The sequence below is a fragment of the Pantherophis guttatus genome, chromosome 2 (assembly GCF_059756535.1).
Source record: "Pantherophis guttatus breed Tessera chromosome 2, ASM5975653v1, whole genome shotgun sequence".
NCBI lineage: Eukaryota > Metazoa > Chordata > Lepidosauria > Squamata > Colubridae > Pantherophis > Pantherophis guttatus.
Window position 1 is genome coordinate 205,527,508 of NC_142064.1, and position 23,162 is coordinate 205,550,669.

The window sequence follows — 23,162 nt, forward strand, 5'->3', positions numbered from 1 at the left end:
CTGGACACCAGATTCAGTATTTGGAAGCTGTTCTTAAAGAAGAAAAGGAAGTAAAAGCTGAGAGACCCCTGGGGAACCATTGCCACTTGGAGCAGACAATCCTGGTTAGTGAATAATTTGGAACCTTGTTCTCAAGAAGAACCCTCCTACTTCAGGTTATTCCCCAATTCCAGATTTGATGAAAACTTTATTTTTTCAGCTTGTATTGGAAACTAGAATACAAAACTGGTATTAGAACAAAGCTGCTCTGCCTTTGCTTTTTACTCTTAGGCCTATGATCAAATAAATCTTTTACTTTAGAATCATCTATAGTCTGATGGGGACATTGTTTAAAATATAAAACAGTTACAGAAAGTAATTGATACTCCTAGATTTAATTAACTAGAAAGATGAAATTTCCTTCTTAGCAACATATAGTAGTTTTATTAAATCAAGTAATTCCACACTTGAGAAACTGTTTCTTTCATTGATGTTTTTACAATATGTACATTTAAGAAATCTTAACTCACATTTTTAAAAAATTCAAAAACGACCACAATTTAAATGATAAAATTATAGACAACATTACTAATTGTGCAATACACAGAAATTTAAATACTGGGATTCCCTGTAATAGATCTGCAACTCTTGTTCCCCTAACGTCTACGCAAGCATGATTGCACCATACTTTTCTATTTTTAACCTTACTCTCTGATTTAAGATATTGCTTGAGGCTTAGTCATTTAAATCCATACAGAATATTCTCAACCATTTTCTTTAAAAAAAAAAAAAAAACCACACAATTTCAGATGGCCAGAATGAATTTTGAAAGAAGGATCAAGTTAAGGGAAAGAGTAAAAGAAAGACAAAATGCGTACACACTCATGTTGAGGAGGTCATACAATATTCTGCTAGAAATTCCAAGGGAAAAATTAAGACGGTAAATCTACTACTAGACTGTGAAAAACAGTCTCAGAGGCATCAAGAAGTGGAGAGAGTGGCCAAGGGTAAAAGGCAGTAACCAAAGCAGTCAGACACACAGGTAAGTTGTGCAAGGTGGCTGCTCTTTATAACTGAAAGGCAGGATGGTTGATGTTCACATTCTTAAGAGTGCATTGCCAGGAGATTGTTCAGCACCTATGAATGTATTCATGCCATCTCCTTCTGTACCACAGCAATGACAAGTCAGTACTTAACAATTAACACAGTAAGAGTAGTTTCAGTATTGCCAGTACAATGCCATACTAGCGTGAGGTACCACTAGTGAATGATAAAATGGAGTTAACCTGTCCCAAAACAAGGCAGCTGCACAAGTACAGCACAAGGCTGGAAATAACTGTGGGGAGATGGACGATTTGCCCTCTGGACAGGGGTCAAGGATAAGACTAGAAACATTTTAATCCCAGCATTAAGCAGGACTGAATGAGGCCTGCTCAGGGGAGCATCATGAAGGCACAAGTGCAGTACTGGGTGGGCCCAGGGCTCCAAGTCATGGAAGACCACATACGAGAGATTCCATATGGAAAGTGGATCAGGACTTTGGGTAAGGAGCTCCAGGGCATCTGTCTTTGGATCTCTCGCTTTTACTGTGCTCTTGGCCAAAGGGCAAATTAATTCATCCTCCAAAGCTGCATTTGCCCCTCTGCATGACAGGAGAAGGGCTTGTTAATCCCTTCCCCTAACAATTTAATCAATTGCAAGCCTAACAGCAGTTTGGGAATTGCAAATGTGAATGAGGAAGTTGCGCAAGCGAACATGATTAACTCAGCAGTGTTGCTCCAAAAATTAAAGACTTCTAACTGCTTTCCAAGACAGATGAAGATGTCGAAAGATCTGATCTCAAACCTCCCACTTCAACGTAGCTTGGTTCTCTGCTCAAGAGCTTCTAGGCTAAGGAATATGTATTTGCTTTCATGAGTACAGCTGGCAATTTGCAAATCAATCAGGACTAACGTTAATGGAATCATTTTTTTTTCCTGGAGGGGAAAGAGGACAATGTGTTACAAGAAAGGGAAGGAGAAAGAAGAAGAAAAAGGGTGGGCTTAGTTTCCCATGAAGGCTGGAAAGAGGAGATATAAACACTTTTCACACTCTATTCGATTATATCAATCCCAATTGGAGTTCCAAAACAGAAATAAAGCCAGAAACCAGTGTACTTCCATTAGCAATGGAACTATTCTTGATATTCTAGAATTTGTTATTCTCATTAAGCCAAGTTCCCAAGATAAAATTCAGAGATTGTCATCCAAGAAAAATCAATGATTGCTGCCTAAATGATAGACGTATCTGCAAATTCAAAGGGAAACTTAAAACTTGCCATCATTTCTACAGTGCCTTGGGATAACATACCAAGTCAACAGCTTACAATGGGGGGGGGAGGGTTTGGCTAAGAGAGAAGAAGACATGTGCAGAGATGGTTGTCCTTGCAGATCAGATATAACAGCCATGGCAGCGCTCTCATTTTACCTGCCACACCTTAGCATCTTCAAATCATCATGTCCAGCGGAAGGCTGGCGCAGGCTCATCAGTAAGATGAAGCAGTGATGATGGGCTAGAGAAGGAAGTGCAGAGAGAAATACAGAAGGACCCTTTTTCCAATCATTAAGAATGTACGTATGTTTTATACATACATTCACATTTATAGTAATATAAATATTTTTTAAAAAACAAACAAACAAACGAACACCAGCAGATGAGCAGGTCAAAAACTGGGGTCAGGGCCAGCCCTGGGATATTCCATAGTCACTCCTGCCACCAACACTCTCTCATCATGGAAGAGTGGTAGCAAGACAGACAGCTCCCTAGCAGTACACGGAAGGTTTCTGCAGAGGTTCCTCTTCTGCCCGGCCTTCGAACACTTCCCTTCTGGGGTGAGAATCTGCTGCCAGCCTGAAACAACGAGCTGCACACATGCTGGTGGTGGCATGTGTTCGACTGTAAGCGAGGGCCTTCTTTTCTGAATCAGCTCATAAGCGAGTTGGTTCCTCTTCACTTTCACTGCAGTTCCCGCAACAGTCCTGGAGAATGAAGGGAGGGAGGGAGGGAGTGAAAGGGAGAAAGGGAGAGCGCACAGCAAGCACAGTGTGAGTCCACTTATTGAACAAGCAGGGAGCCACAGGATTTTATTCCCATTCCCCACAGAGAAACTCCATTACTCAGAAATATCCTTTTTGGCCCAGCCCCACCTAAAACAAGGCTGCCAAAAGTACTGCTTTCCAAGTACAGGACTACTCTCCTGAAGCCAAAACTATTTGGACCTTCCATTCCATTTCTTTCTGGCCAGTCTTTGCATTTCCCATGGACCGGTAACTCTGATTTATGGATTAATGGAGAACATAAATGCCATTAGTGGCCATGAACAAAGCAATTGTTATTGTGGTGTGTGTATTAGTGAACCCAGTCCAAAGATCAGAATGCAACCCAGCTCAGTAAAATTACAGCTGGAAGATGTGCAATACAGAACTATGGGCCACTTATTCCATTGGACTGACTAAAGCAATTAACACAGGAACCTAAATTCAGGAAGTTTCAAGTATCCAAAATATTAGCAAGATCTTAGAAATCCCCCAGGATGTTTGGTACGAGATGAAAAAGAAAAAAAAAAACCTTTCATTTTCAAATAATGGGACTACAGATACAGGAGCCGTAATAAACGGAGATATTTCAAAACTCCATACTGAATGATTGAGATAAAGCAATCTTGGTGTTTTGCAGGAAGTAGAAATAGTGACTCAAGGGATTATTAATGCAGAGAAGCAACATTTCTTGATGGGCAGGGGAGGGGGCAGGGAGGAACTGAAAGGGTTAGGAGTCCACATTCCTTTCCCTTGTCTTGTCATGCCTGCAGTGGAGTCTGGAACAGCTGGGAGAGAAGAGGTTCCTCACCTCTGAAAAAAGCGAACACGCTGTAAGAGGCCCAACCAGGGATCTCTGCTCCACCATCAAACAGAGCCACTAGAGGAGGCTACTGGAGTTTTACTGGAAAGCAGCAAGTTCCCATAGAACACAGAGGCCAATTCAAAAGTGCCCTTGTTTACTATATCTATGCAATGTAAAATAAATAATTAAAATAAAGGACACAGTATTGTTTTTAAAACTACATGGGAGCTGTGGGCACTGTGGAAAATGCTCTATTTTTAAATCATGAAGCCATGCGAAAGAGAAGGAACAGCCCTGGGAGAAAACAATGGGACTTTCAAGTGGTTCTGAACTCTCCTGCTTCTGCCGGCTTGGAGTTTTCCCCATGGGACACAGAAATTCTGGCCCCAGTATGGACAACAGGTTTTTTTAGAAGACTCAGTGTTGCTTCTCATTTCTTAAGAGGCACTTCAGCAGCCTCAGACTCATCATCCTTTGAAGACGGGGCTACAAATGTGATGCTGCTGGCCCAGGAGGTTTGTTCCCTGCAAAGGGGCCTCCCTGCTTCTATGCTGCTATCCCCGGAAGAGCTTTAAAAGCATTTGGTTGCGGGCACATCCCCTGTATTCAGGAGCAAATGGAATGTTTACGTTAAATGGACCTTCATGGAAATGACTTCACAAGTGGTTATCATCACTGCAAAGAACAGATGGTAGCCTTTAAAACGTATTCCTCCATATAGACTGCTACTTCAGGAAGGAAACTGAGATAACTACAAAGTGGTACACATGACCTTAAGACAGAATTACTGCATTTGAGATGCAAAACTCTGGATGACCAGAAAACCTCCGTCAAGAATTGCTATTAGCAGCCAGCTAGTTGCAGTCCAGATTTTTTAATTCAGCTATGATAGCCTTACTGCATTTAGGCTCCTGATCAGTTACTGGGAAGACATCGCTCACTCAAAATTTGATTTTTGATGACAAAATCAAACCTCATACATATCCCAGAGATCTGACCAATACCAAGCAAGGCTGGGAGGAATAACAGGAATGTGCAGGAATGCTAAATGTCTATATAGTCAGATGAACCATTCAACAGTCTGCTAATTTTGATACATGAGGTGACAATGATATCCCTTATGACCTGCTGCCCAATTGTTTCAAATTCTAAAGCAACATGGAACAACTTTGGAGGTTCATGCTGGACCAACCCAGATTACTATGTCGTAGTAATTTAACAAACCCATCAAGTTTGCTCAGTTAGGAGCAGAGGTGGGCAATTAATTTTCCCAAGGGCCCATAAGAGAAACTGGGACTGTGGTGGACACCTGAACCAATAGAACTGTGAAGGTGCATAGGCACGCATGCACACACATATGTAAATTGGAAAAAAAATAGCAACCACCTTCAAAATAAAAACAATGCAGTTGTATTGTATGAATGGCATACACTGATTTACATTTGATTTCTAATTTCTGATTGATTTCATGAGGGCCGGACAAGGACAGCCAAAGGACTGGATGTGGCCTAGGGACTATAAAATGTCCAAGTCTATTTAGGAATAACCCAGAATTTCATGTCCATCAGCAACTTGTGGTAATGAATATGTAATGCAATAGAACACCACTTCATTTGGTAGTCTGATGGCTGGAAACGATACTCTGAAGGAAGAAGAGTTATACGAAGTAAGATATAGCTGACAAAAGTTTATGCCTTTTAATAAAATTGGTTAGCTTAAAAAAGTGCTATTAAAAGCCTTTTGATTTATCTTTGTTTAATGGTCTGATATCATAATGGTTTGTTCCGGACTTAATACTAATATCGACTTTCCTCTGAACAGCAAATGAATCAAAATGGCCACTTGAAGATGCTTAGGAAATTTCCTGCCTCATTTAGAGAATGTCAAAGCTAGCTCGTATGGAATATGAAAATGGCTTATTCCTATCAGTCCTAATTTGACCTTCCCCTTACGGCAGAATTAGATCATTCCTGGTAGATGAAAAAATGTTCACCCTGACTGAGACTCCATTACTAAATTGAATTAATAATGGGTCAAATTAATATAACTTACTATATTAGCTGGCAACTACTTATCTGCTTTCTTGGAACCCTTTGAGCTTAAGGAGGTGAACAGGGAATCTACAGCAGTGAAGGCTACTACATGTTTATCTAAGGTTGCTCCTCCTTGCTAATTAAATAAGCTAAAAAGATTAATGTCATGGGAAATGAAGATGATTATGAAAGGTTGCAGGAGGCAATAAACAAAGCTTTTCTCCCATGATGATCGTGCAGGATTGTGATGTGGCCCACCTTATTCAACGAATAGTTTTTATACATGAAACTGGGTGGAAGAGATTGCTTGGAATTCTGGAATGAGATATCACCAATATGTTGATGGCCTTTAGCTCTATCACTCTTAGGCAACTATCAGTATGAAGGAAACAGCTCATATCCTTCAATCCTGCTTAGGCTCGATAAGAAGGAACAAGTTTGTAAGTCCAGTTCTGCTGCTGAAGAGGAAGTCTGGTTCAGAGAGGACTTGTTTTGAAAGAGGTTGCAACCCTCCAAAAGAGCAAACTTGTAACTTTGGCAAGAAGTGTTTGCACAATTAAATTTAAATGTTCCAGCTGTGACCTTTACTGGGTTGGTATAATTTGGCATGATGATTTATGCTCTTTACAACAACATGTGAAAAGCATTCAGAAACTTATATAAAAGGTTGCATGTAGGCTTTTGACCGTTACTTAATATTAATATTAGCACTCTATTATATAAATATTGAAAAATCTGCATGATTGCTCTATGTTTTCTGTCCTCCGTTCAAGGTAATTCATCTTTAAAGTAGTCTTAAAAATGTATGAAATGACTATTTAAAGGGCGCCCTGCTTCTTTATAAATTTGTTTAGTTATCGGTATATACAGAAGATGCCCTGAGATGACATAATTTGCAAATATTGTTTATTAGATACTTGTCAAAGAGTTTTCTTCTTGCTGCCCACTAAACTGTGAAATGATCTTCCTTAAAAGATGCAATTGATTCTAGTTCTAGTTTTCAGGAAAAAAAATTAAGAGAAATATCTTTTCAATCCTGCTTGCTAAACTGCTTTTAGCAATTTCATTTTATTTATTATTTATTATTTATTTATTGGTTCAATTTATATGCCGCCCTTTTCCGGAGACTCAGGGCGGCTTACAATGCATTAAGCAATAGCCTTCATACTTTTTTATATACCTGCTTAGTAGGGCTTTCGGGGCCCCCCAAGCGGTGTTCTTTTTTATACAAAGTCAGCTTATTGCCCCCACAATCCGGGTCCTCATTTTACCTACCTCGGAAGGATGGAAGGCTGAGTCAACCTTGAGCCTGGTGAGATTTGAACTTGCAGTAATTGCAGGCAGCTGGTATTACTTAACAGTGCTTTAGTCTGCTGTGCCACCAAGGCTCTTTATGGTTAACAACTAGCAATATACCTTTGGTATAATAATCTGACAATATTTCTGTGATTTAATTGGTTTTCATAGTTGTTGTACATTGCCTTAAAATGCTTTTAACAGAAAGGTAAAATGATAAATATATATATATATATATAAGATAAATATTTTTCTTTTGTTTGTCAAGGATCATAAGGCTAATACAATTAAAAGGAACATCCGTTTGTTAGTTACCAACCCAAATCAAACAAGCCTAGAATAATTGTATTTTGCTGCCAGTCACACTCAAATTCCTTCCAGGTTTGCAAATTGAAACCTGTTGCTTACTAAACCTTTTCTGATCATTCAGAGAATAAGTTGCTTTGGATATTAAGGACTCACACCTTAAGGATCTTGCCAATCAACTAAATTTTAACTGTACTGCCCTGGTGATGTTACCTAATTTGGGTAATGAAACATCTGCAAGAAAACAACCAAGCTCAGAGAGCACCAAGGACCCCTCATTTCAACCCTGAGCTACAAATATTCTCCTCTGTCGTAAATTAACTATGTCCTAGAGATGCTCCAATACAGGATGTGCTGGGAAAGCTGAGATGAAGAGCTATAGAAAACACCTAATGGGAAGAGCTGAAGGGGACCATACCAAACAAACGCGTCTCAAGGCAAATGAGATCTCCACCTCAGGCAATCCCACTCTCACCTGTCAGATGAATTACCTGTCGGCTGAAGAGACGCTGGAGCAGGCCCTTTTTGGGCAGGGGAGGCTGCTGCCCTTTCCAGTCCAGATCAGGAGGTATGATGCCATCTGGACCAAATACATTCAGCTCCTTGAAACATTCTGTATCTATCATCTACAAAATAATAATGACAAAAATTTCAGAACTTACTATAGTTCTGCTATGGCTACCCACTTGTTTCTCAGAGCTGCCCACATCCAAAATCAGTTACCAGTACCAGTTTTTGTGGCAAAAGCAGATAAGCCATTTTCAAATTCTCCTTTCAGAAGCATCATTTCCCGGAAGAAAACCTACCTCATTTTGCCAGGGAATAGGGACACTTCCTGTTGCAAATTTATGATAGAAATCATGGTCCATTGGTTCTAACTCTACCCCTTTGACTGTGGAAAACTGCTCAATATCCAGGACATCTTTGCAATAAATAGCTTGGGGCTAGAAGGAATACAGAAAAAAATAATGCATGGAAGGGTTATTTTCTTCCATGTAAAATAGCAAACAATATCATAAGAGCATAAAACATGGCTGCACCATACGTGCATTTTCAACTCACATCAGGTTTAAAAGGTGGGTCCAGCATCCCAGCTTCCAGTCGCTTGAAATTCAGATGTTTAAACAGAGGGTGGTCTTTCACGTCTTGAGCACCGGACCCTCCACACCCCAGCCGTTCCAAGGGGTCTTTGCACAAGAGCTAAAATGCAGCACAAGAAGATCAAACACAAGCTGCCTCTATACCAGTGTTTCTCAACCTTGGTAGCTTGAAGATGGGTGGACTTCAACTCCCAGAATTCTAAGGTTGAGAAACACTGCTCTATACGGTTACACAGCTTCCATTAAAAGGGGAATAAATTTAACCCACATTTAAACTGTTAAAACTGGTTTTTTTTTGGGGGGGGGGTGATACTGACATAAAACTTGAAGTGTTCTTTGTAGACTGTTTTTTTGTCCTGGTTTTTGCTAATCCCGAAACTCATTTTATATTATTTTATATTTTTGGCCGATTAGAAATCGGCATCAAACTGCACTTTTTCTTTTTCGTCCTTACCATTTATTTACCATAAAATTTAAAAAATGGCACACCATATAGTAATCTATTAAATGTTTATAAACCTTTAAAAAAAACCAACACGATTTAAAACAATTACACAATATGCTACAACACAAGATAAAATTTAACTTTTTTAAAAAAACCTTAAAACAACCCAGCAAAAAATACAAGACACAAAAGCAGATGGGGGAAATTAAAGGACAACCAAAATATATCTAAAATGCAGGAATGTCTCTGGTTTTGTCTTATCAAGAGGGGAAGTGGCTATACATGACAAGAGCCCTTGTTGAGAGAGGCCATCTTGGCAATGACACCAACTGCTAATCTGCAAATCATGGGACAGAGCAATATCTGAAGGCTAATATGTATTAGGAGATGCTCTTTTAGCTAACCTATTTAGAATTTTAGCCCCTTGAATCTGGCTCATTGGCAATCAGGGGCGCATACACATAAAGCACCCCAATGAGGAACCTAACCATTTCATTCTGCTTTAGTTATAGCCTTCGGACCAATCCCAGGGAGACCTCCTTCCCTAATGCGTGAATCGTGGTGACCGAACACTGCCTGTCTAGTCTAGGGCAACATAGCTGGAGGATCATCTTCAGGTGGTGAAGATGATCCTCTTCATCTTTTGCCTGCTTTATTTCCGTAGTCTTTTAGGGCTCTTCATGGATCATAACAGAAGTATACAGGTAGTCCTTATTTAGCAGCCACAACTGGGATGGGTGACTTGGTTGTTAAATGAAGCAATTGCTAAATAAAATGGCAACTGCGCTTATGAACTTACTTTGGCTTTCCTTTGCTTTACAGGCTTGTGTCATAAATATGAGGACTGCTAGTAAAATTACTTTTCATCTCTGTCATAAGTTTTAGTGAATGGAATGAGGCAGTTGCTAAATAAGGACTAGCTTATAGATTTTTCCTCCTAACATTTATGTCTCACTATTTGATAGCTAACAGCCTTTCCAGTCTTCCTCATACCTGGCAGTTACAGTTAAGAGGCAAAATTAAGATCACTTATATGTCTTCTTGGGATATCTAATAAAACTGGGTCAGAAAGGGGTTATTAATTTAATATCACATGGTGGTATTAAACTATCATAGTGAGAGACATGTAGATTTCTGATACGTAAGCATTTTTCCTCTGATTTGAGGCAGATGTGCAAGCTAGTGAGGGAAACTGAGACCCATAATGGGAAGTTGATCTATATCCTTCCTTCTTCCATGCCTCTCTCTAACAAAACTGTGCAGAAAGAATATCTGAAACAATGGCTATTTATTTACTGCTTCATAAACTGGGAAATCAAGTTGCTTTCTAAACAAAGGAAAGTTTCAGAATAAACATCTATACAAGTTTATACAAGGATACAAAGGATTTGAAGTATGATTTAACTGCTTTCTCACAGGTACAGTAGATGTCAGGTAGGATTAGTTGGTATATAGATACATCGAGATGTACAGCACAATTGCAGCAAGATTGTGCTACATACTGGTCTAAATACAGGTTTGCAGATAACTTTAATATATAATATGGTTTGTTTTGCTTCAACTTATACGGGTGATACATAGCCTCTGTAAACCATCTTTAATGGTTTAGAATATATTAACCAATAATCCATGATTTAGTATGTGGTAAAAACCAAGGCACTGATCATTGATGATAAACTGAAATTCTTGCACAACTGGCTACCAAACTACATCAAAAGTACTTCTGTTCCTGTTTTTGTTTTTTTTTAAAAAAAACAATTTAACACATATAGTAAAAAACTTTGATTTTTGTTTTGGCTGAACCCATTCTGGAGTAAGCCAACACAGCAAATTCAGTTTTAATTATATTATAGTTATATTATAGTCCACCAAGCACCAATCCCTTTGAAAAGGAAAGGGTTTATGTTGCAAATTTTAATTGTGCCTGATGGTCAAAGAGGCAACAGACGTACCATGGAACACATGGAGCGGGAGGCAGGTGAGAACTTCTCGGAATACTCTTCCTGGACTTCCTTCACCAGACGTTCCACTTCTTCACGCTTGATCTTCTTCCTGCGCTGCTGGAATGGAGACTGGCCCTCAATCATCTCATAGAGCAGGCATCCGAAAGCCCACCAATCTGGGCTGAATGTGTACCGTTCATTCTTCACAACTTCAGGAGCTGCAAAAAGAACCATTGGAACCAGATCTTGACACAATCTTTACTTTTGCATTTTCTATTTCCCCTTACTTGGGATTCAGAGATGTAACACAAAATGCAAGAGTAAGCCATCTCTTTCTGCATCCTATTGTAATTACAGGCTCCAACCTTTCCATACTGTTTGCACAGCATTGTCACAAAACTGTTGAGTCCTTCTCCTCCATCTAAGCAGTACAAGGTAATCAATCTCTTAGGGATATCTACGAAAATATTCAGAAGATGAATGCAAGCCAATTTGAACTGTTTGAATATTTTCTTCCAACTACAATTGTATTTCTAATCTGCAACCCCTGGATGGTTTGGGACATAGAATGTGCAAAAACTAGTTGAGAGCAAATGGAATTCTGCTTGTTTGAGTTACTCCAATTTAGTGCATCTGGGTTTGGGCACTGATGTTTCAGGAAGGAATGCTGCTACATTTGTACACAATCCTGAAGCTGAATATTTAAAAATCCTCCACAGTCAGAAGTCTGAAATGAAAGTTTATTTCTGGGCAACCTGAAAACACCTTCCCAAGGAGCTGCCTCAGCTTCTTCAACAGGTCTGCCTACAGATCTGCAGAAACATTAGGGATTTATTTGTTTTACCAGTACTGTAATATTTCTGTTGGCTCCACAAAACAAACAATACTGGGAGTCTAAAGGTAACCCTGAAGGAGAAATATTTGGATCAAGCAAAGTTATTGTCAAAATAGAAGCAAATGAAGCGACAAATGCATTTCCTTATTCTGCCCTGCAGATCGAGTATATGCGACCACTTTCTACCAGTTATTCAAACTTAAGCCCAGATGCCCTTTAGGATGACATTCACCTGTTTTGCCCTGTTAAGTTCTGACAAAATATTCTGCCCTTGCTCTGATGGGCTTCATGATTTCCAGTTTCCAGTCAACACTCCAGAGCCCTTCTTAGATACTTACCCATGTAGCCAACAGTTCCAACCCGACCTTTTATTGTCTGTCCTTCTGGAACATGAACAGCTAGTCCCAGGTCAGAAATACGGATGTGACCTTGTTAGGGAAAAAGGAATTGTGAGAATGTCTTGTTTACAGATTTCCCTCACTTGCTATAAAAGAGGAGTAGCATCAACTTACCCATGGAGGGGATCAATTGGTCTGTGAAAAACATTTACTCACCATGGTCATCCAGTAGAATATTCTCTGGCTTCAAGTCCCTGGAGAGGAACATGGATTTATAAGAATAACGTCATCAAGATGTTCATACAATGTATTTATCTATATCTTGGATAAAGGGAATATTGGTCAGTCAGGACTAGTTTCCTTAGATTTCGCCAACACATATTTTCACTTCCTTCGGGAGGAAATGCATCTGCCCAGTTTCTGAACAATAAGTGTTAATTTCACATTAACAGCACTCAAAGTATTTCTGAGTTGATCCCCAGCTGAGTTCCAGCTGTGCCCAGAAGGTAAGTGCATTCTCACCTGTAAACTATCCTCTCTCGGTGGAGATCTGCCAAGCCACAGCAGATTTCAGCCGCATAGAAAACAGCCCTTGGCTCTTCAAATCCTGCTTCTCCCATGTGGTAGATGTGGAACTTCAGGTCTCCACCATTCATGAGAGTCAGGACCAAGCAGAGAGCATCTTTTGTTTCATAGGCATAGGCCAAACTCACCTACAATAAAATCAGGTTGTTTCAGGACTAAAACAAACCTAAAATAGCTCCAGAAAGCACAGCATCCAGATTCAAATATCAAGAGCTGCGCTGACTATTCATTCATCTTTACAAAAACTCTGGATATACAGAGACAGAAAAAGGTCTTGAAACGAGATGTTACTCAAGCAGGCATTAATGATAGTTAGTAGCTAACTGTCTGCTATAAAGTTAAATGTAAAGTTAAGTGGTGCAGAGGAGCTAAAAGCAATAGAGGAAACAGCGGGAGTAGTGAAAAGGCCAAATACAATGAGGTCACTGCAATAAGAGGCTGTTCAATTGGTTTCTATTCAGTGAAACAAAAACAATTGCAGGTAGGTAAGGTTGCTCAGTTATCTCTATGTATCCCCTTTGGGATCTTGAACTGGTTTCAGTAAAAGCATCAGTAGAAAGTCCAGCAGATTGCAGGCAAGGCCAATTGTGTATTCTCTCCCATCAAATATGGCCTGATTTAGAATCAGGCGGGAAGGACAGGACCCATGCAGTTAAGTCTACCTATGTGCCATGAGCCGTGGTGGCGCTATGGTTAGAATGTAGTACTGCAGGCTACTTCTGCTGACTGCCGGTTGACTGCAATTTGGTAGTTGAAATCTCACCAGGCTCAAGGTTTGACTCAGCTTTCCATCCTTCCGAGGTGGGTAAAATGAGGACTCAGATTGTTGGGGGCAATATGCTGACCCTGTAAACTGCTTAGAGAGGACTGTAAAGCACTATAAAGTGGTATATAAGTGCTATTGCTATTGTTATGTAGCCTAAGTTTCAGGTGCTGCACATTGAATGGCAAGTAAAGCCATTGAAGAGTTTTGCCATCATTTTGTTAAATACAAGTGCAAAATGGAAGGAAGGAAGGAAGGAAGGAAGGAAGGAAGGAAGGAAGGAAGGAAGGAAGGAAGGAAGAAAGAATGGTCCAAGATGAAGACTGTGGAAATTATAGTTAAATGGAGTTGATAAGATTCTTAGCACAATAGAGAGATAAGAAGCTTAAAACACAAAATATACAAACTGTTGCATGGACATGGTTTTCAGGGAACAAGAAATATATAGAGGTGCACTAAACATGTTGTCCGGATATAGATTTAACTCTATATCCTTTTCTCTTCCCACCTCATTCCCTAACTATTTTGGCTTATTTTTTTATAACTCTTTTTCTGTAATTTGCCTAATGTTTCAATTCCAAAAAGGTGTAGCCAGTGATGGGCTGCAAATTTTTCAATAACCAGTTCTCTGCCCTAATGGCTGGCTGGCTGGGCGTGGCCAACTCGATGTCACTTACGTCGAGAGGCACTTTGCCTCGCCCGCCCTCTCATGACTGTGGGGATGCTGCAACTGTTGTAAGTGTGAAAATTGCCCATTATCATTCAGACCTTCCACAAAACATTTACTGGCAGTTCAAAATCCCATATAAACTGATATCTATAGTCCTGTAGTCCAAAATCCCATATAAACTGATGCTAGTAGTTCTGTAGCGGCTATAGGTTTAGCATTATAGGTTTATAGGCCAGGAGGGGGAAAGCCCAATAGCCTTGCCACCTGGCTAAGGAAATCCCACTTATTATAACCCAGGTGTGTGAAACTCGTGTCATAGTGACGTATCATGACTTTTTTCCATTTGCTAAACCGGGCGTGGGTGTGGTCAGCACATGATACATCCAGCCCGCAGGCAGCGAGTGTTGTGGCCCGCCAGCTTCCAGTGGAGGTGGCGGTAGACTCAGGTGAGGAAGAGGTTGGGGAGGAACTTGGGCCAGTTTTGGAGTCTGAGGAAGGCACTGATGGATGCTCTGCATTGGAAGCAGAGATAGAGCCAGGGCAGTCCGACATTTCCCATCCACCGGAGAGACAGCTGCCTTTGGAGGCTGAGATAAGTGGGGAGGAAGAACAGCTGGGGCCTGTTCCAGATGCGCGTATACACAGAGCTGTCAGGAGAGGAGAACAACTGAGGACAAGGAGTCAACTCGGGAAGCAAGGTACACGTGGACACTGAATGGCCCCTCTCTGGCTGGGGAATAAATAGAAGGAAAGGGGATGGGTGGTTGTAGGAGACAATCGTTCGGATTTCGGAAGATTTGGCTCATCGTGTTTCGTGCCTCAGAGACTGCTTCCCAGAACTTTATTTACAGCTTTGCGGCTGGAAGCTCCCAGCCTAGCAATTATCTCAAAGAACTGATAAGGTCTGTTACTGTAATTAACTCTTTGAAGGATTATTGCCTGGACTTTTTGATGTGTGAATGCCACAGGAGATAATAAAGAGAGGTTTTTTGAGACAAGGAGTCTGTTTCTTGTTTCTGCTAAGGCGGGGTCAGAACAGCGAGTTTGACAGCCCTGCTTTAACCCCTGCCCATCATGGAGCAGAGATTGAGCAAGTGGACAGCAAGTAATTGTATGACCGACGCCCTCTCAAGCCCCGGGCAGAAGTAAAGCAGTTCCTATGTACTTACTACAAACCTACTGTTCACTTTCTCCAGTATCTGCTTCTCATTTAAGGCCATGGCTTCCCCTTTCCGCTTTTTTATCCGCTTTTTCTCAAGCTTCTTGCAGGCGTACATCTTTCCGGTGGCCCGCACCTGGCAAGCACAAACCTTGAAAAGAAGAAATTAAGGGTGATGGTTTTGGCAGTTCACAGGATTTTATCAGCTTCATCAGTTAAGTGGTTTATTGGATCCTGAAGTCATTACTTTGATATCTTCAAGCAAAAATGCTGTGATATCTTAGCGATTAAATGGTTTATTGACTCCATCACAAAAGTCTTGGCTTTTACTGCAAAAAAAAAAAAGAAAAGAAAAAGAAAAAGAAAAGAAAAGAAAGAAAAGAAAAGAAGAGAGTTCATGACCTTTCTGCTGAGAATAATATGATAGTCCTGGAGCTCAGAATCAAACATAAATAAATGGGGTTAAGGTCTACTTCTTGCTGAATCCTTTCATGTTTTGCAGCCATTAGTATTACCCTGACTGCAAAGTTTGGGGCATCAAATGTTGTAGGAAGTAGCAAGAAAGAGCTTTAAATGCTTTGCATCTTTAAATGCTTTGCATATCAATCATGCTATTCAGAAAGGTACTTGTGATCACCAGCAGCTCAATTAACCAAGATCACATTCTTGTGGAATTCTCATTCAGAAACATAAAATTATTCCATAAGGTAGGTTCCCAAAAGCAGGCAGGGGAGCTACTTCCTTGGGGTTGGTTAAATTACATACCTCTCCAAAGCCTCCCTTCCCCAGCACACGGTATTGACGGAAAGTGTTCTTGGTTATATGCCACCTAAGAGAAAACAAAGATCAGTTGCCCATTAGAAAGATGAAGTATTAATTCTATTCTCTTTTGATCAATACAACATGCAAGCAAAATTTTATACATGAGCCCAATAAACCAGAATAAAAAATTTCTAGCAGGCTAATGATGAAAAATCCTGATGAGGATTGCATTCATTTTCATTATGTAACCAAGATTTCCCCTCCCACCCAGAGGTTCTGACCAGTTCTGGAGAACCGATAGTGGAAATTTTGAGTAATTCAGAGAACTGGTAAATACCACCTCTAACTGGCCCCGTCACCTTCTATTCTCTGCCTCCCAAGTCCCAGCTGATCAGGAGGAAATAGGGATTTAGCAGTAACCTTCCCCTGGAGTGAGGTGGAGATTTTACAGTATCCTTCCCCTGCCACGCCCACCAAGCCACGCCCACAGAGCTGGTAGTAAAAAAAATTGAATCCCACCACTGCTCCCACCCAACAGTCAGCAAAATTGTTAAGGGCAGGAAACAGGCTCTTTAAATCATATATTGTATAAACAAAAGGCCCAAAGAAGCTGGATCACAAGTACCACAAAGTCCATAACAAAGATTTACCTTTCCAGATACTTCCACTGCAGGAAGCGGTTGAAATAAACGCTGTCAAGATAATCTGCAAAAGGTGCCACGCTAAGGTAGTCATGGATGAGCCTAGAAAAGGAACTAGATCCTCTTAGGGAAATTGAAGTCACCCTCATGCAGAAAAATAAAGATGATGCCAGATGCTTCTTTGTTCAAAAGATTGACTGGACACAAGGTGGAAAACCCTCATGGAATTAGGAAAACTCATAATTTATGTGGCCAAGGCTATCCCAAAGACATTACCCTATAGGAAAGCCAAAGATATAATACTCAACTTAAGATAGCACTAGGAAAGTGATTCTCATTTATAGAAAGAGCAGGAGTCCATTGATTCATTACCCACTTGATAAAACTTTTTTGACAGATGCAATAGAGGACTAGAAATTCTTTGCTAGACAAATTTGGGCCAGTACTTGTTTCCAGATAATATATGAGGTTTGAAATATAAAACGTCTTTATTTCTATATGCCCTGCCTCTCTTGAAATCAATATAATGGACGCACGGTGTCTAAGGAATCTCTAATATGGTTACTAATCCGGTTGCCAACTGACTTACACACTCTCAGCTATCTAATGAAGGCATAGTGTTTTCCAGGGACAAAGAGTATGACCCAGAAGAAAACATCTGGGTCTGAAACATGAAGTTAGGATCTCTTCTTTTCCATCAGGTTATCAAAACTTCAACATATCTGCTAATAATCTAAATATCACTTATTAAGATGTGCACAAAAATGTTTTGCTCTATGTTGCCTAGCAGCTCTTCTGTGACAGAGAAATGAATGATACTATAGAACAGGGGTGCTATTCAGCAGGTTCTGACAGGTTCTGGAGAACCGGTAATGGAAATTTTGAGTAGTTCGGAGAACCGACAAATACCACCTCTGGCTGGCTCCAGAGTGGGGTGGGAATGGAGATTTTGCAATATCCTTCCCACAGGAGTGGGGAAGGAATGGGGATTTTATAGTATCCTTCCCCTGGAGTGGGGGAATGGCGATTTTGCAGTATTCTTCCCCTGCCACACCCACCAAGCCACGCCCACAGAACCAGTAGTAAAAAAATTGAATTCCACCATTGCTATAGAACAAGTTCTTCATGCTTTTGGTGAAGAGCAAGCTTAGATCTTGTTGGGTGACCAATTATTGTCCAGAAAAATATACAGAGCATTAATCAAATTCCACCTATTCTCTCCACTCACTTGGTAGATTCCTTAAAGAGTTCTTCACTTGGTTCCTGTTCCAGTTGTTCAGAACACAGATTCACTAGCTCCAAGGGCACTTCAGGGACATGGTCCGCACTCTGAGGGCAAAGCATCAGTGTCAAATGAGGATTCACAGTTCTGCAAAAAGCAACAAATACCCTCCCGAAGCACTAGTCCCTGGCAGAATTATCGTGGGGCTGGAGGGAATGGAATCGGGCAGCAGCAGGAATAAACAGGAAGAAATTACTGTAGCCTCTTGGTGTTTCTCCTTGCATTGCTAGAGTTTGTTGTAGGATAGGAACTTTGGCAATGAATGATATTGACAATTAGTAGTCTTGATTGCTATTTTACAAGGACCAGGCACTGAATAAGGAAGGGCTGAAATAGTTACTTGCATCATGATCACAATCATCTCAAGATTGCCAAGTTGTGACCATCCTGACAATCTGCACACACACACACACACACACACACACACACACACCACAAAACCCTGAAAAAAGACAAATAGAGTTCTCACTAAGGCAATTGTTCTTCCCAAAGCTCAGCTTATTATTAGAGTAACTCACAATGAGCCCTTGGCTCCTTTGCTTGGCTGCTACAACCCGAGAAGCTGCTCACCTTAGGATTCAAATATGTTTCAATCAGATGCTTCCCACATTCTTTCCGTTTCTCATCCGGGGTCACTTCATATTCGGCCTGAAATGAGAGCAAGCAGCACCATTATTACAGATCCCTGCTTAGAAATAAAAGCACAGCTTAAAAGATTCAAAACGGCCATTCTATGTACAAAGAGACAGGTTTGGGAGAATATTCTGTATGTGTTCCAGTATCTCTTGAGGAGAAATTGTAGTACATTTCAGGGATAATACTAGACTCTGCTCTGAAGAGAGCACAACAAGGAAGTAGCAACAGGGCTATGCACACAATTTGAAATGGATGCACTGTAGGATCCCCAGGTGCAAAAATGTGCAATTAGTGCCCCCATCCCCATCAGGTACTCCTACTGAATTGTGCTTACCACAGCATCCAGGAACTTGACACAGCGCATGAGTTCTAGTCGCGTGTCACAAAACTGTCGGAACAGCAGACGTCCAATTGGCTGTTTATCACACAAACTGCGGTAGTCCTGCTCTGAAAGCAAAATAAACATGGTCTCATTATGAAAATACTCAAACCCTCCTTCATTGTGATATGGCTTTCAGTATTTTCATAATGAGACAACACTTAAAACACTTTCCAACACATTGACCTGCTGGCTGAGAATTTTGAAAGTTGCTGTCTGAATACATCTTGGGGGGATGTGCCACTTTGAGGAGGCTGTGCGGCATCATTTATTACCTCTAAATTTCAAGAATAAAACCAAATCCACAATTGTCCTGGAAAAGCTTTCTTTTCACACTGAAGAGTTTCCAAGAAAGAAATCTTGCATTTCATGTCAAATAATTCTTTGTCTAACAAGATTCCAAGCAGGCTTTCCTTGAGAGAAAATCAGTTCAACTAATTGGTCCCAGGGAAGATTTGGTATTTTGTTTTAACCTTCTGGTGACTATTCTCAGCTAGAGAGGAAAGGATCTTTCTCAGACCCTAACCTCATCTCTATTCATGACTTTTGCAGTTCTCCTTTTGTTTCTTTATTGCAGACCCATAGAAAAGAGGTCTACCTCCCTCAATTGCTTGCCAAAATTAAACCACCATATTTTCATTGATTATTTTTCTGCCCTTTAGTTCATTTTTACGCTCAAGACATTGAAGCTCTCTCTCTCTCTCTCTTCCTCTCTGTTAATTCCAAAGATAAACCTCATTCCAATCTTTGCCATCATCCAAGAAAGCATAGAGGGAGAGAAAAATAAATATTCAGTTCATTTGTTGAATTGTTCTCTCAAGGTCTTTGTTCCTGCTTTGGGCATGTCAATACAACTGGAAGGAGGCAAATATTTAGGAGTGACTTTTATCAAAAGGCAACAAGATAGCTTTTCAATGAAGATTCTGTTGCATCAGGTTTAACTAGGCAATGACATGATGATTTGCCCATATCAAGTGAGAAAAAGAAGATTATTACTATGAAACTGAGCAGAGAGCAATAAACAGTTTTATCTGAAGGTGTATACTTCAGCCTCACAGGTGTCTAGCCCACCATCTAGCTTGATAATTCACTGCTGATACACAAAACTTAATGAGGTTGAGAAACAGATTTTATATAATCCAGGGACTGATACATTATTTAATAATCCTTGTGAAGATATTCAGACTTTTTCCCAGTCGGAATGCCTGCTAATTAGCTGAACTGAACTGAAATATATAGACAATGAGAATATTGTTCCAATACACTTATAATCTTGAGAAATTCCAACTTTTATCAATTTATATGTTGGAATTATATCCTCTATCCTTTGGGATCTCATGTAGCACTTCTTTGAATGTAGACTTGAACTGAGATCTCCCTGGTCCTACCTTAACACCTTAATTATTATTACACAGTAGCTACTCTACAGATATCCCACAAATTCAAACAATTACAGAGTCGAGTTTGAATATATCAAACATTCCGTATGTACTTTATAGCAGTAGATTCCTCTTTTAAGTGATTAGTAATCCTTCACATCATTTCTATCATTATCAGTAACTCTGTACTTTTCTGCCACTTTTTTTCTCTCCACAAAGGTCAGTACAACATCCTATCTGAAGAGATTTTCCTCCAGTATTACGTACCTCCATTTCATTAGTAATTAGACTTTATATTGAAGTCCATAAATGAGGACCACTGCATAACTGTATTATCAAGAGCGAATGGACTACAATGGTTATTTATGTTATAAGGCCCCCCGAGTTGCTTTGGAATGAGTTGGGTGGCAAATACATTTAATAAACAAACAAACGGCTTCAAATTATGCTTGAAGCATTATCTGAGGACATTGGTTTTCAGAAACATGTTAACACAGTTATGCAATGGACCTCATTTCTCTATACACTTCCAAGCTGGGATTTTGGGAAAGAAAGAGCCATTGCAATTTGTTAGAAACCAGTAAAGGCAGATCAATAGTTTTGTGCCCAGTAAAACAACGTTTAAAGATTTTTCAAGTCGGTATTGAGCAAAAATATAATCATAATAATCATAGTGGCCTGGTTTGTTTTCCAGATAGCCCCCAAATTCGTGGTGTTGTTTTATTATCTTGCTGCATTGTTGGAATCAGGACTAATCATAATTTCCCAGGAAGCCTCTTGCCCATAAATCAGCCTGCCCCAACCCTGTCATGGCCCATGTTGTAAGACTCTCCTTCTCTGTGCAGCAGTTTCTCTAAGGAAGCTGTGGTTTCCTGATCTGTGAAGAAAAACAACACCAACTCCAGAAACATGAGGGGGAGGGGCCGCATGCCAACGAACCATTTCTTCCTCTGATAGGAAATGAGTGCATTGAATAAGGGAAGGTGAGGGGTTCAGAGCCTGGCAAGATTTTTCTTCAGTACTCAAGAACATGGTCAAGCCAAATATAGGCAAGAGTTACGTGCTAGACAGAAGCTTCATATTATAGGTTGATTTGGCCCCAGGGCTCCATAGTGGAATTGAGGGGAATTAACACATCATAGTTGAAAAATAGATTTCCTGTGAGATGGGAAATTTCATGCTTTTCTCTAATCTTTCAACCACAGGTTGCCAATTTCACACAGTTTTGCTCATTAGTTAATACATCTGCAGAGATTTGAAAACCTACATTGTATTCTGTGCCCAACTCACAATCTTTAAGGCATCTGTCTAGGCAAGGGGTGTCAAACTCGATTTCATTGAGGGCCGCATCAGGGTTGTGTTTGACCTCAGGGGGCTGGGGTGGGCGTGGCCAGCTTGACCTCACTCAGGTCGGGGGGCCCTCTGGTGGCCTGAGTGCTCTGCCAGAGAAGATGAGCTCCTGAGCTCCGTTTTCGGTTGCAACAGCCTCCTGCAACCGTCTGCCAGCGAAAACGGAGCTCAGGAGGGCCTCTTTCGCTGTTTCCAGGGCGGCCCCATGGGCCAGATCCGGCCCCCGGGCCTTGAGTTTGACACCCCTGGTCTAGGTGAACATCAAGGTTTTAATGTGTACCATCTCTACATACACAATAATTCATTGTGTCATCAATATTTTTGGTAAACTGCAAATTGGGCATTAAAAGAACCTCAGTGGAACAGTGGCTAGAGTGCCGTACTGCAGGCTACTTCTGCTGCCTGCTGGCTGCCTGCAATTGGCAGTTCAAATCCCACCAGGCTCAAGGTTGACTCAACTTTCCATCCTTCCAAAATGGGTAAAATGAGGGCCCAAATTGTTGGGGGAAATATGCTGACTCTGTAAAACCACTTAGAGTGGGCTGTAAAGCACTGTAAAGCAGTATATAAGTCGAAGTGCTATTGCTATTGCTATAAAGAATTGGAAAGAAAACAAGCCTTTTATAAGTCAGCTAGATATTACTCCAATTTCAAGATGGGGAAGAGAAAAGTGTACTTTTCAAATTAACTCAGGTCAATATTACAATTCCTAAGAGAACAAATAGCTAAGCTACGCAGAAAACATTCAGGTTTTTAGGGTCAACATTGAAATTCTGGCCGAGATCCAAAACTAAATTTTCCTCTTCCATCAAATACGAGATAATGCATCAGAAGGAATAATTAAGTAAAACCACTCAAGGAAAAAGCTCAAACATTACTGTGGACAGCACACGGAAGCCCTAATTCAATACACCAACAAGAAAAATGGTTAAACAGGAACAAAAGAGAAACTGGACTTAATGAGTCAGTGGTATAATAATATGATCTGTATTCAGGAGGTTCCATATTCAATTTTTTGATTTGAGCTCCAAAGAATCACTGCAAAGTTTGATGGACAACAATCCAACTCAATCTATAGCCTACATCATTTAGAATCATTCAGAACATCAGTCTTCCAAATAAAAACAGACTCGCCATTATTCTGTGTGTTAAAAAACCAAGTTTGGGGATGAGCTTCTTCTTTTCAGCTAAGTTTACACCAAAGCCTAATTATGTCAATGTAAATTTATCAACTGGTGCCACTTCTTTCAGATTCCTTATTTGAGGTTCAAAAAGCCTCACATACAGGTATCCATGAATCCATTTTTCAGGAAGAATGTTTTCAGATTCTAGGCAAGCAGAACCCCCAAAACTAACCAGATTGCGGTTTTCAAACAAGTAATAAAATTCCTTTTTGAGCAGT

General features: G+C 40.4%; 1 protein-coding gene across 3 annotated transcripts in view; it reads right to left on the reverse strand.

Moving 5' to 3' along the window:
* Positions 1-400: 400 nt before the first annotated feature.
* Positions 401-23,162, reverse strand: part of GRK6 (G protein-coupled receptor kinase 6) — a 35,805-nt gene continuing 13,043 nt past the window's right edge. For 2 of the 3 annotated variants that reach the window (XM_034442067.3, XM_034442076.3), the window contains exons 3-16: positions 18,987-19,099; positions 18,587-18,664; positions 17,963-18,063; positions 16,744-16,836; positions 16,097-16,160; positions 15,342-15,482; positions 12,677-12,867; positions 12,371-12,408; positions 12,155-12,244; positions 10,991-11,199; positions 8,556-8,693; positions 8,300-8,437; positions 7,985-8,119; positions 401-2,996 (exon numbers count right to left, since the gene is read on the reverse strand). In XM_034442067.3, coding sequence (XP_034297958.2) covers positions 2,946-2,996; positions 7,985-8,119; positions 8,300-8,437; positions 8,556-8,693; positions 10,991-11,199; positions 12,155-12,244; positions 12,371-12,408; positions 12,677-12,867; positions 15,342-15,482; positions 16,097-16,160; positions 16,744-16,836; positions 17,963-18,063; positions 18,587-18,664; positions 18,987-19,099 — 1,580 coding nt within the window. In that variant the 3' untranslated portion in view covers positions 401-2,945. The remainder of the gene's footprint in view (positions 2,997-7,984; positions 8,120-8,299; positions 8,438-8,555; positions 8,694-10,990; positions 11,200-12,154; positions 12,245-12,370; positions 12,409-12,676; positions 12,868-15,341; positions 15,483-16,096; positions 16,161-16,743; positions 16,837-17,962; positions 18,064-18,586; positions 18,665-18,986; positions 19,100-23,162) is intronic. The other variant, XM_087887600.1, reaches the window with a different exon arrangement.